This window comes from Podarcis erhardii (genome assembly GCF_964252035.2).
Source record: "Podarcis erhardii genome assembly, chromosome: 3".
Lineage (NCBI taxonomy): Eukaryota > Metazoa > Chordata > Lepidosauria > Squamata > Lacertidae > Podarcis > Podarcis erhardii.
The window spans coordinates 59272039-59285796 of NC_138507.1; the positions used below are offsets into that span (position 1 = coordinate 59272039).

Sequence of the window (13758 nt, forward strand, 5' to 3'; positions counted from 1 at the left end):
GCAAAGAGTATTGTTGTCAGTCTGGAGACTAATACATTCATTATGGCAGAAGCTTTGACAGACTACTGTTCACTTCATCAGATGCATGAAAGCTTGTGCCTTAATAAATGCATTAGCCTTTAATGCACCACAAGGCTCTTTGTTGTTGTTTTTACTAATTAACTAGTTAACCTAATGAAAGGAGATGATCGAGGACAGAACTAAAATGGATTCATCCCTAAAGATGAAGCAGAGAAGAAATCTGAACTGGATGTCCTATTCTAAAACACATTCGGTCTACTCTGATTATAATTTAGTTGAATAATGTATTTTTGATAATGTAGAGAGAGTAGAGAGGTTACAGTGAGGAGTTATATGAAATTTAGCAGCAGGCTGAGCACAATGTTTGATTCCTGTTTGAATCCAAGGCTGCAGCTATGGGAGAAGCAAGACCCTCTTGGGGTATTAATACTGTGAACCCCTCCATTGTAAGCTCAGGTTGTGTGTGTGTGTATACACACACACACACACACACACACACACACCATATATCATAATGACACCACAATCTCTGTTGTGCCTCATTTCCAAAAGGAAACACAAACCCTAGGTAAAACCACTGGAACTCATGGAATCTCACACCACTCTGAGATTGGGGTGGCATTCAACATTATGTTCACACACATATGGTGATCTTCCTCCTCTCACAAGACTGGGCTTCTTTCAGCTGACTATGACATCATCATGCTGATCAACTGCTCTCTCGATTCAAAAGGAAAGTTTTATCATGTTAGAAATACAAAATTCAAGTATTCTTCCATTTCCCTTGCATATCCAAATGCTTACCATGAATATCTCTTACCATGAATATCTCTCTAATGAGTAGCAAGAATATACTTGCTACCTGTTAGTTGCATTGATTTCCTTCTTGTCACCCATCCATTATTAAGATTTGCCTCTATATTTAACTATTCTATCAGTGTCTGAAGTTTGTTAAACGTTGCTGCTCAGCCTTGGAAAAACATTATGCCTTCCAGTTCTATGCCAAATAGGCATTAAAAACATAAATATTGTGAGATTATGCTGGACTATCTGGACTACAACAACATCATTATGATGGGAGACATGAATGGGGTCGTATCGACTAACATGGATAAGTCACAAAATCAAAATGTTACAAAAGACGGCAGACTACCAAAGACCTTTTTTGAAATGACCGACAATATGGACTGGATTGACATTTGGAGAACTAAGAACCCCCTGGGAAGAGAGGGAACATTCTTCTCTGAAGCCCAGCTGACTTGGACAAGAATCGACCAAATATGGATAACTAGAGGTCTGGCACCCAAGGTTAGAAAAGTGGAAATCTGCCCAAAGACCTGCTCCGACCATAACGCGCTGAAGATGGATATGACACTTTTGCCAACCGGCTCCTTTAGATGGAAGATGAACGATAGCTTGTTTAGAGACCAGGAGATTATTAAGAAGGCCCAAAAAACTCTGAAGGACTATTTCGAAATAAATATGAACACTACGGTGGAAAAAAGAACTATCTGGGACGCAAGCAAAGCTGTGATGAGGGGGTTCTTGATACAACAGAACGTCGTAAAGAAAAGGACACAAAATGAAAGGAAAGATAAGATCTTGCAGAAAATTAAAGAATTGGAGAAGAAATTAAGATCAAATCCGAAGTCACAGCCGATTCTGAGAGAAATTAAACTATACCAAGCACAATATTCCAAACTGATAAACCAAGAAATAGAATGGAAGATTAAATTAATGAAACAAAAAACTTTTGAATCGGCGAATAAATGTGGGAAACTGCTTGCTTGGCAGTTGAAGAAGAGACAGAAATTAAATACAGTTACAAACCTAGAAATTGAAGGAAGAAACATTCAGAACCCCATGGAAATTAGAAAGTGCTTCCAGAGATACTTCAAAAAATTATACACTCAAGGGCCGCAAGATGAGGCTGAGATTAAACAATTTTTGGAAAGAAATGGACTAACAAAGTTGTCACAAAAAAACAGATTAATCCTGAACAACAAAATAACACAACAAGAGATTGAACAAGCCATTCAGAACATGCAACTGGGCAAATCTCCAGGGCCAGATGGCCTGACTTCCAAGTATTACAAGATATTAAAAGACTATCTGATCCAACCAATGATGGAGGTTTGTAATGAAATTATGGAAGGGAAGAAGGCGCCGGAATCGTGGAAGGAAGCTTTTATCACATTGATACCAAAATCTGAAACTGAAAAGACACAACTCAAAAACTATCGTCCCATTTCCCTTCTGAATGTGGATTACAAAATATTTGCAGACATTTTGGCAAGTAGACTAAAAAGAGTTCTTAATGAAGTAATTCATAAAGACCAGGCAGGCTTTCTCCCAGGTAGACATATGTTTGCTAATACTAGGAACATTATTGACATTTTGGAACTTTTGCAAACAGACATAAATACAAAAGCAGTGTTAATTTTTATAGATGCGGAGAAGGCCTTTGATAACATTTCTTGGAAATTTATGAAGGGAAATTTGAAAGAAATGGGAGTGGGACGGGGGTTTGAGAATGGGATTGATGCAATATATTCAGAACAAAAGGCCAAACTGATAGTTAACAATGTGGTTACAGAAGAGTTCAAAATTGAAAAAGGAACACGACAAGGCTGCCCGATTTCCCCTTTGTTATTTATCTCGGTTCTGGAGGTGCTCTTGAATATGATCAGAGGGGACCGGTTGGTGGAAGGGATTCAGGTCGGAGCGAAACAATACAAACTTAAAGCTTTTGCAGATGACCTAGTTTTGACCCTGCAGGAGCCAGAATCTAGTACGAAAAGAGTATTACAATTGATTCAGGACTTTGGTCGGGTGGCGGGATTTAAATTAAACAAACAGAAAACCAAGGTGCTGGGAAAAAAATTGACAGACATAGAGTCAGAACGGTTTCAGAGAGAAACAGAATTAACTATGGTTAAAAAGGTAAAGTACCTAGGGGTAAACATAACAGCAAAAAACCTGAGCCTATTCAAGGACAACTATGAAAAATGTTGGTCTGAAATTAAGAGAGACTTGGATAGTTGGACAAAATTGAAGCTTTCTTTGTTAGGCCGAATTGCTGCTATTAAGATGAATGTATTGCCAAAAATGTTGTTTTTGTTTCAAACATTACAGATTGTGGATAAAACGGAGTGCTTCCGGAAGTGGCAGAAAGATATATCTAAATTTGTCTGGCAGGGCAAAAAGCCCAGAATTAAGTTTAAGATATTAACAGATGCGAAAGAAAGAGGGGGCTTTGCCCTGCCAGACTTAAAGTTGTACTATGAAGCCGCAGCTTTCTGCTGGCTAAAAGATTGGCTACTTCTCGAAGACACTGACGTACTGGACCTGGAAGGTTTTAACAATGCTTTTGGTTGGCATGCATACTTATGGTATGACAAAGTTAAGATCAATAAGGCCTTTAAGAACCATATTGTCAGGAAAGCAGTGTTTAATGTCTGGACAAAATATAAAGACTTATTGGAAAATAAAACTCCAAGGTGGCTTTCACCTCTGGAGGCTAAGGCCCGAAAAAGACCCAATATGGAGGCCAAATGGCCAAAATATTGGGAAATATTAGAAAAAGATGGAGACAATTGGAAATTGCAGAGTTTGGAGAAAATGAAGGATAAGGTGCGAGACTGGTTACATTATGCTCAGATTAAAGAAGTTTTTAAAAATGACAAAAAGTTAGGGTTCCAGGTGGAGAAATCGAAGTTAGAAACAGAATTGTTAGAACCAAAGACCAAGGTACTATCTAGAATGTATAACTTGCTGCTAAAATGGAATACACAAGACGAAATGGTTAAATCGGCTATGATAAAATGGGCACAGGACATTGGGCATAACATTATGTTTGAGGACTGGGAAAGGTTGTGGACCACTGGGCTGAACTTCACCACATGTAATGCTCTGAAGGAAAATGTAATGAAAATGATATATAGATGGTACATGACCCCAGTTAAACTTGCCAAAATATACCATTCGTCTGATAATAAATGTTGGAAATGCAGAGAAAATGAAGGAACATTCTTTCACCTCTGGTGGACATGCCCTAAGGTGAAGGCCTTCTGGGAAATGATATATAATGAGCTGAAAAAGGTATTTAAGTATACCTTCACAAAGAAACCAGAGGCCTTCCTTCTGGGTATTGTCGGCCAGAAGGTGTTAAAGAAGGATCGAACATTTTTTATGTATGCAACAACGGCAGCAAGGATTCTCATTGCAAAAAACTGGAAAACTCAAGATCTACCCACACTGGAAGAGTGGCAGATGCAGCTGATGGACTATATGCAACTGGCCGAGATGACCGGCAGAATCCGTGATCTGGGAGAAGAGAAGATGGAGGAAGACTGGGAGAAATTTAAGATGTACCTACAAAAACATTGTAATTTGGTTGAATGTTAAGAAGGATGCTAGATTATAAAAAACTGGCCACCACTAAACTAGATTTAAATTGGATGATAAGTGAGACTAAAGAAAATATAAAAATTTTTTGGAAGAAGTGCTAGATTATATTTGAATGAGTGGACATGAGATTGTAAACAAGTTGATAATTTGTTTGAAAAAAAATTTAACGATGTAAATGGGAGCGGGAGACGTGAGGGAGTCCAAAGAAGTGTTGAAATTGTTGTAAAAGAAGTAAGATCGTTTATTATGTGTGCATTTATATTTAAAAACCTTAATAAATATTTATAAAAATAAAAAAAAAACATAAATATTGTGTTCTACTCTTGTTTTTTATTTCCCATCGGTACTGCTGATTCTCTAACTACCAGGTCAGCTCATAATGATTTCAGATAAGCAAGCACCATCATAGTAATTTATTGCTTAACTGTAGGTCATAACAACAGTAAATAGAAGAGGATAAATAATTAAAGTCAACAAGCACAGATGCATAACAGTAAATAGGCACTGCACTGCATAAAATCTGGGCAAGGGACAAATTTTAGCCTCACAAAAAAAGTTAATCCACAGTAACATAATACATTTGCATAGGCCGCCTCCACCATAATGTTTAATTAAATCAGACTTGTCTTCCCCGTTTAGGTATATCAGTGTCTAGACCCGAATTCCCTGCCAGCTTTTTCCCTTTTTGAAGTGTGGCTGATTCAGTTCAGTAACCGTGTTCAAGACTCAGCTTACAAAGACCTTACATTCTGAGTGTAATCAATCGAGTGTCTTTGATTATGCCAGGATAGCCAAAGCTTGCCTAATTAAGTAACTGAGAGTGATTAATGACTCAGGTATTTATCAATCAGTATTTTTTACACATTCTCAATATTATGAATATAATATGAACCCAAGCAAAACTATCTCAGCACAGAGAAGTTCCTCCTGCATTCCATATGTAGCAGCCATGAGTATGCTCTGGGCAAAATTTCTCCATCCTTATTTCTTCATTGCAAATGATTCAATATATAACCATGTCATTAAAGTAAGTTTAAAATGTATAAGATAATCCTTTTAACAAATATAAAATGAGATGCAGTCTTTTGCAAATCTATGCATTTAGCAAAGTATGGGAGAGGAAGGATTTTTAAGGCATATATTTACAACAAACATACCGTGCATACTACAGTTCAAGAATAATCCTTTTTTTTAAGTGATAATTCAAGCACTTCTAGCTTAGCAAACATGGAAAGACACCTGGCCCTCACAGACTGACTCATTGAGGTATCTATTATTTGCTAGGACACTTCCAAATCATAAAGAAATTTGGAATACAGAAAAGCAAGTATCCAAACAACTGATTCTGAACGTTCAGTAGGGCTGTAAACTTTAGTTCTCCAACAGTAGCTACCCATGTTACGTGGCAAGTCATGCTTGAACCTAAGGAGACTTTCCAGAGCAGTTTATAACATGGTAAGGGAGTCTTCCAATGAGAACATAAGAGCTATGCTGGTCCATCTAGTCTAGCATTCTGTTCTTACATTGGCCAATCTGATGCCAATTGGAAAACCCCATGCAGAATCTTAGTGCAAAAGCACCCTTCCCAACTGTCATTCCCAACAACTGATATACAGAGGCATACTGCCTCAGAGACAGTGGAGACTGTATATGTAAAAAAAAAAATCCTGCTAGTTATGGTCTTTAGATTCCAGCAATATTCAAGGTACTCTCATCACTAGTCAAGTTTGAAAAACATATCTTTTAACAACAGTTGATATGCATACTGCAAAATTTTCCTCCAAAGCACACTACCAGAAAACAAGCCTGATTTGCGCATGGCACAGAAAAACTTCAGGTACTGCTGAGTTCCTATTTTACTGACTTAAACCATAATCGGAGTAAGTAAGGGATAATAATATGAATAGCCCAGAATCAATCTACCTTGCTGTCTATCATATGCATTTGGGAACATATGCATATGTACAGTTGGAGAGATAACAGAGTTCCATCGTCACTCAGAAACACATTTTTTGCTTACAGAATGCATGCTATGTTAACCACTGCCTTGTAAGCATTTACTTGTAAAGAAATCAGAGCTACCACTTCATGCATTAGCAAACAGTTGTGCATATATCAATGCTTAAAGGCTGAAATGGGTCCTCTCTAAGGATATGCATATTACGATCGTTTGTGTTCCAGGAAAATCAATTTCCACTAACATACCCCCAAGTATTATTATTATTATTTGATTAAGAGAAAAGCAAACAGGCTTGAAACATCAAAATGAACAGAGTGGAGGGAGGATTACACTGAAAACATTTTCTAGAAATCAGGATGAAAAAAGTTTAAAATAATAAATAAAATATGTGCCAAGATAGTTTGCTAGTGTAGAATCTACCTCACTCCCATGAGTCTATGTGAAGATATCCTCATTTAATGGTTCTAGACTAGGACCACCTGCAACAATTACATTTATATGAAAACATATAAATTGTGTTATGTAAACATATTGTAACTTCCACTAATAAAGTTATTGCACTCTTCCTCATTACAAGTGATATTTATAAAACAAAATCAATACAAAATATCAGTTCTCCCATTTAAGAGCAGCTGTCACCCTAGAATGGACTCACAAGGCATTTTAAAAACTATTGCTCCCCAGAGGATCTACCGCAGGTGAATACTAAGAGTGTATAGTTTGGTATCTGTATGTTTTCTCCAAGGAGTGGTTTGTGTGAATATGCAAGAAGTGGTTTGAATTTAATCCAGAATTTTTTTGCACAGGGAAAGGGGTCCCGATCCGTTATCTTTTCAGCTACCCAACCCCACAGGCACTCTCAGCTTGCTTTTGTTTTGTGTTTCCTCTGTCCCTTCCCAAGGGCCAGCAGTCTTGACCCCCATTCCCCAAAGGCATGCCCAGTTTGGGATGGAACTGACAATTTAGCCTGATGTCGAGAGACTTGCCTGATAGTGTCAATGGGCATATCCCTAAAAGAGGGAAGGGTGGGTGTGTTGCAAGTGTGTTGGGTGAATCGCTAGGAGGGGAGTGCATTTAGATGTCAAGGAAATAAACAACTCTCTGACTTTTAGAAGACATTTGAAGGCAGCCCTATTTCAGGAAGTTTTTAATGTTTGATGTTTTATCTCTTTTTTATTATTAATATCCTGTTGTGAGCCACCCAGACTGGGGAAACCCAGCCAGATGGGCAGGGTATAAATAATAAATTACTATTATTATTAAATTAGTATAAATTATTATTATTATGCATTTAAGTGTTAAAGAAACAATATACTGAGACTGAGTACACACTAAACACATGAGAAGCACAAATATTTCCTTCAAAGAATTCAGCCGTTTGGGCATCGTGAATCTGAGAGGGGTAAACTACAGTGCCCATAATTCTTTGAGGGAAAGAATGGGCTTTCAAGGTGCCCAATGCCTGAGAGAAAGAATGTGAATTGGGGCGATGGGGTTGGGGAGTGTATAGAGAAAGTGTAATAACTATATTTGTGGATTTTTGTAAAAGAGGAGTTGTGTGTGAAGAGCCTGAAAGCTCTTCGTGTGTGAGATTGCTGGAGCGCGGTGCGTGCGCCCACTCTACGGAGCGCTCCGAATGGGCGCGCGCGAGAGGGAAGCGCGGAGAGTCTCCCGCCTCCGAGGCTGCGAGGCTTCTGGTTGGAGGAGCCGGCGCGGAGCGCGCGCGCGAGCAGGTGCCGGCCGCCTTACCTGAGGTGCAGGTAGTGCACCAGCTTGGTCACCACAGTAACCATCTTGGCGAGGTCCACCTTCTCAGAGACCGAGTCCGAGACGAGCAGGAAAGGGCGGGAGGTGGTGGTCTCCGGCTGCGCTTTCCTGAGGGAAGGATGTCTCCAAACCCGCCGGGGCCACTTCTTCCCTTGCCTTCTTTGTACGCGCTGCTCCTCGTGTCCCTGGGGCGACTTTCCTCAGCTGAGGCTTCCGCCTGCTCGGCATGAGGGTGGGCGCCGTCTGTCGCCCTCCCTCCTGCCTATGCTGCTGCTGCTGCTGCTGCTGCTGCTTGCTGTTCACGGGAGGCGACGGGCAGAGGGAGGAGCGGGCAGGCGCACAGCTATGTGGGCAACAGGCTGCCTCTTGGGCGAGCTGTGGCTTCTTCCCTCCTCCACGTCCTCCTCCTGCTGCTGCTACCAAGGAGTCGCTCTCGCCGCCCCAGAGCTTAAGCGCGCGCCGAGCAGCGATAGGAAGAGATTGCGGGTCGCGCCAGCTGTCATCTAATCACCTCCCTGGAGTGATTTCAGGCAACCTATCGCAAAGCGCGCCACTGTTTCTGGCGGAGTGTGCCTGTCACCCGTGTGGCGGGCTGAAATTCAACAGGTGGTGCTTCCTGCCATAGGAGCCAACTCCTAGGGGTCGAAGCTATAGCTTAGGGCCCCACTCTCTTGGGGGCCCCCCAAAAAATATAAAGGGGGAAAGACCTGGATGTACATTTCCAAAATATAAGATAAAAAAACAAACAAAACCTACATACAGCAACAGTGTTTTGTGTTGTGTAGGCTCCTATGATGTAAGTAATTGGCCCTGCCTACTAGCCTGCTCCCTAAAATATCACTGGTTTGCTCATTTCTATATACAGTGGTACACAAAAAACAGCAACAATTTGTTGTTGACAAAGGACAGCTGGACATATACAGTGGTACCTCGGGACGCGAATGGGATCCGTTCCAGAGCCCCATTCGCATCCTGAACAGAACGTAAGACAAGACTGAGCGCGTACGCAGGTCACATTTCGCCGCTTCCGCGCATGCATGTGCTGTCATTTTGACTGCACATGTGCGAGCGGAGAAACCCGGAAGTAACGTTCTCCATTACTTACGGGTTGTCACGGAGCACTACCCGAAAATACTTATTCTGAAGCGTATTTATCCCGAGGTATGACTGTAAAGGGCCCCGTTACCTTCAGTAGCTTAGGGCCTCATCAAACCTAAACCCAGCCCTTGCCATGAAATATTTGAGGAGTCTGGAGCCCGTCAAAGTTAATGGGTGTTGCCATTCAAATAGTTTCCGTGTGCCATGTCATGTGATAGATTATGTGGTGCAGGTTGGCACCCCTGCTACCTGGTGTTTATTCCTTCTGCCCCAGTGTTGGTTTAAAGGTATGGATGTGCATCTGGTGCACCTTCCACATGTGCCTGCGAGGCACAGTGCTATGTGTTTAGCAGCTGAAGTTCATGTGACATACTTTCGCCTGACATAGACAGCATTCAGTTCATACGGTGCTATCTTGACCCAGTTTGCAGGCATCTGTGAGCCCCAAGTAGAAGCACATGGCATCGGTTGCTACATGTGTCAATCACTTTTCACATAGCTCTTCTCCAATCTGTGGATTTCGAATGAAGTGGAAGCTCAACAGTGAAATTCAGCTCAGGGCTATATCATAAGGAAAGATTCTATAATTCACAAAACGGTGAGCCTCCAAAAAAAAAGGCTCTACCTGTACTGTCACACTTCCTTATCCACTGTTAAGGGTTTTATCCTCTGCCACACAGATATATAGTGCAGAGAGACAAGTGTGCACATTGTCTAAAGCTGTGATTAACTAACAAAAAGAAAGGGAGGGAGAGAGAGAGAGAGAGATTAAAGTCTTAGTCATTACCTGACCAGATGGGTAATAATTATACAGGCTCTTAATCAGAAAAGTAAATGGTCTAATTAAATCACATTTGGAAATATATATTTAAAAAACAAGAATTAATCTTTAGACACTGATACCAGTTAATGAGGATTTAATGTTTATGGTTGTAATTTGGTGTACATTGGATTATACTCAGTAGCGAGTGTAATGTGTCATTAAAGATTTCTTAAACACCTAAACAGAAATTGCTCATTCAAAATGGGAATTTCTGAAAGCGGACATTGACTCATTGGTACATTTTCTAGATACATCCCAGAAAAAAGCTGGACTTGTGCCAGATGGGTGGGTTATGTATGTATGTATGTATGTATGTATTATTATTATTATTATTATTATTATTATTATTATTATTATTATATTTTTGTCAGCACAAATAAGCTGATATTCAGAGTTTTGTGTTTTGGTGTTTGTCTGCAGTAATGCTCCACAACCATGGATTTTTTTCAGTCTGGTTTTCAACCCATGTTTAAGACTGAAATTGCCTCAGTTGCCCTAGTGCAGGGTTGCGGACCTGTAGACTATAATTTCAATCATTCTTGATCATTGGCCATGCTGGCTGGAGTTGATGGGAAATGCAGTCCACCAACATCTGGAGGGCCATAGGTTACCCATCCATTGGATGACATATACCTGGAGATAGGGGGATGTTGTTTTGGATCTCTTGCCTGCCTTCAGGACCATGATAGTATCTGACCTAGATTGTGCTGCTGAGATGCAACTTGGGGATACTTCTTTCCTGGTGGTAAACGTCAGGATGTGGTACTACAGCTTTCAGAATGAATTTTAATATGTACGTGAAAGTGCTGAGAAGAATTGAGTATAGTGTTATTATTGGTATGTTGGTGATACTCAATGAGTTGTCTCTGTTTTCCATCTAATCCTAGGGGAGCAGATGAAATTCTGAATAGCTGTCTTAAATTATTGATTGATTGACATATTTCTATACCAGCAAATCATAAAATACCAAGTAGGTTTACATGGGTAAAACATAAAACATCACTTATATAATAGCTAAAGTAGGCTGGTTTAGATTGTGGCAGTCGTGAAGAGGGAAAGGCCTAGATTTCATCTCTGCTTTTAACAAAAAGAATGAGATAGTGGAAGATCAATCCACAGACTTCCAAATCATATCTACTTTAGCCCTTGGTCTTCTTAAATGTGTCTCTGACTTCAAAGACAATATTTTCACAAAGAAAACTCTCTCTAGTGAATAGCTCCTGGAGATGCAGACAGCTCCAGTTTTTGTTACATTATAGTGCAAAAATTACCGAAAATTTGGTGATTCAGAATTCTCTGTGATTCAGAATTCACGATGGATCAGATCCACATAAGATGCAACAATGTGGGTTTGCTGGCTCTACATTCACACTATGCCCCTTTATGGTCCCCCAAAACATTTCGTGAAGGTCAAAGAACTCTCTGGAATGGGGTGGGATGAGGCACAATGGGCTGCAGCAGCATGGGATAATTGCCAGAATTTGGTGTGACTACTTATGCAAGAAAGCTTGGAATCTAAGCCTATATGAGAGCCCAACCTGATGACCTCCAGATGTTTTGGACAAGTTCTAGCTAGGGCTGATGGGGGTTGTAGTCCAAAACATTTGTAGGGCACCAGGTTGGCGGAAGCTGCTTTATGTCCCTTTATGTAGTTTTTTATTGTAACTATATGTAAGCTAAATCCTACAATTAGAATAAAGATTACTATCTAAATAACTGGTTACTTTTATTTAGTGTTATTGATTCTGCTTCTATGATAGAGACTTGTTTTAAAGTACACAGCTGCAAGTTCGAGAAGAAGAAAACAAAAGAAGGTATGGAGAATGGAGGCAGGTGAACTCTTGAACTAGACCAAGAAGTAATGGGACATGAAACTGTGGATGTGAGAGCATCTAAGGTCCCTAAGCTCAGTTGTTCCCTGCCCACAGAGATTTCATAAGGCAGTGCCCACCTTGGTGCTTAGAAAGCCTGAATTTTCTGCTAGAAACCAAATCTATGCTTGTACCACATTCCTTACTTAACCAATGCAATGGGAGAAGTTTACATATTAACTTTAAATAATGTACATATGTACATTTGAAAATAATAATAATATGAATTAGAACATTCTATTCATAGCTGTCAACTTACAGATTTGAAAATAAGGGACCAGCAGCCTTGAAAATAATGGACCAGCAGCCAAAATAAGGGACTTGCAGCCTCACCTGTTCCAGGCACTCCAGTCTTCCTGTCCTCCTGCAGTCTGGTCAAACTCATGCTGGTAGCTTCGAGAACACTGTCCAACCAACTTTGTAACCAGAGGTTCAACTGAATAGAATCTGAATCACATGCACCACAAGGCCTATGCAGCGTCAACTTAAGATGGCTCCCCAGCCTGGCTTTGCACTGCAAAGTTTGCAGCAGCACGTGCAACAAAATGGCGTCCAGCATTCAAAAACCCCCTCAGCTTGCATTAACTAGCCACACACAAGGCATGCAAGCTCCACCCCCAGTCGTTCTCAGACTTCTTATTGGGTGAGCAACACAGCCAAGCAACACAGTTGGAGCCTCCCTCCTCCCTGGCCAGAAGGGAGGGAGGGAGAGGAGCTGCTTCCTTTGAAATTTAAGGGACATCATTTAAGGGACATTTAAGGGACATCTATCAATAAGGGACAGCAGCGGGACATGGCGCTGGAATAAGGGACTGTCCCTTCAAATAAGGGACACTTGACAGCTATGATTCTATTACATTTCATATTGCTTGCTTTTTTCCTAGAGCTGAAAAGTGGTATATGAGCACATGCCAACATGAAAGAGAGATCTATCTTTTTATTGTTTTCTGCTTGGAATGCTGGCTAGTCAGAAATATATTTCCTAAAGCAGTGGAAACCCATAAATCCTTCGTAGTCTTCATATTTGAATACTCACTGAGCTCTAGTTTTTGGCTTGTTGATTGTATAAAACGTTATAAGACCAGACCATTTGTCATTTCAAAACTTGGGAGTTGGTAAAAGAGTCAGAATGATAATAAAAATTAAATAAAATTACCCTGTAGAGCAACATTACTGAAGCTGCTACTTAAAATAAGAAAGACTCTGTTAAAAATAGATACCTGTTTCACTCATGGATTAACTTGAGTCATAATCCACTAAAGCTCTGTGCCTAGGTACATTTTCAAACCATGCCCCAAATAGTTTACAACGAATGCAGTTACAGTACATACATTGCTGTACCATTTTATTTTCATCTGGTCATGCTCAGCATTAAGTTCTAATGCAAACAACCCAAGAACACATCCTGCAAAAGGCATTGGCTATCCGTTATCATAGATCCAACATTTATTGACACTGAAGCCATGAATCACTGGGTTGTATTAAATGTATCACCTAGGAAAGTGCTCCGTGCAAGGATTTCTCTTTGTGCAAGTGAACATTTCCCCCCTCTCCTCTTCCTCCAAAGCCCTTAAATCTGTTTTGGTGTTCAGATTTGCAGAGGGACCCTTCTGGATTGCTCCATCACCCTCAAAAGCTTGGGGTGCTGGTGGCCTAGAAGAGGGCATACTCTTTGGAAGCCCCTAAATTGTGGAACTCACTCCCCACAGAGGTGTGATTGGTATCTTCACATCTGTCAATGAATGCTGAAAGCACACCTGCTTACCCTGGCTTTTGACACCTGAGATGTATATATATATATATATATA

The 13758-nt window shown here is 40.4% G+C and overlaps 1 protein-coding gene across 2 annotated transcripts in view; it reads right to left on the bottom strand.

Annotated features, from left to right (window-relative positions):
* Window positions 1-8595, bottom strand: part of ARHGAP18 (Rho GTPase activating protein 18) — a 68873-nt gene extending 60278 nt beyond the window's left edge. For both annotated transcript variants that reach the window (XM_081856189.1, XM_081856188.1), the window contains exon 1: window positions 8141-8595. In XM_081856189.1, the coding sequence (XP_081712315.1) occupies window positions 8141-8184 (44 nt within the window). In that variant the 5' untranslated portion in view covers window positions 8185-8595. The remainder of the gene's footprint in view (window positions 1-8140) is intronic.
* Between the last annotated feature and the right edge of the window lie 5163 nt (window positions 8596-13758).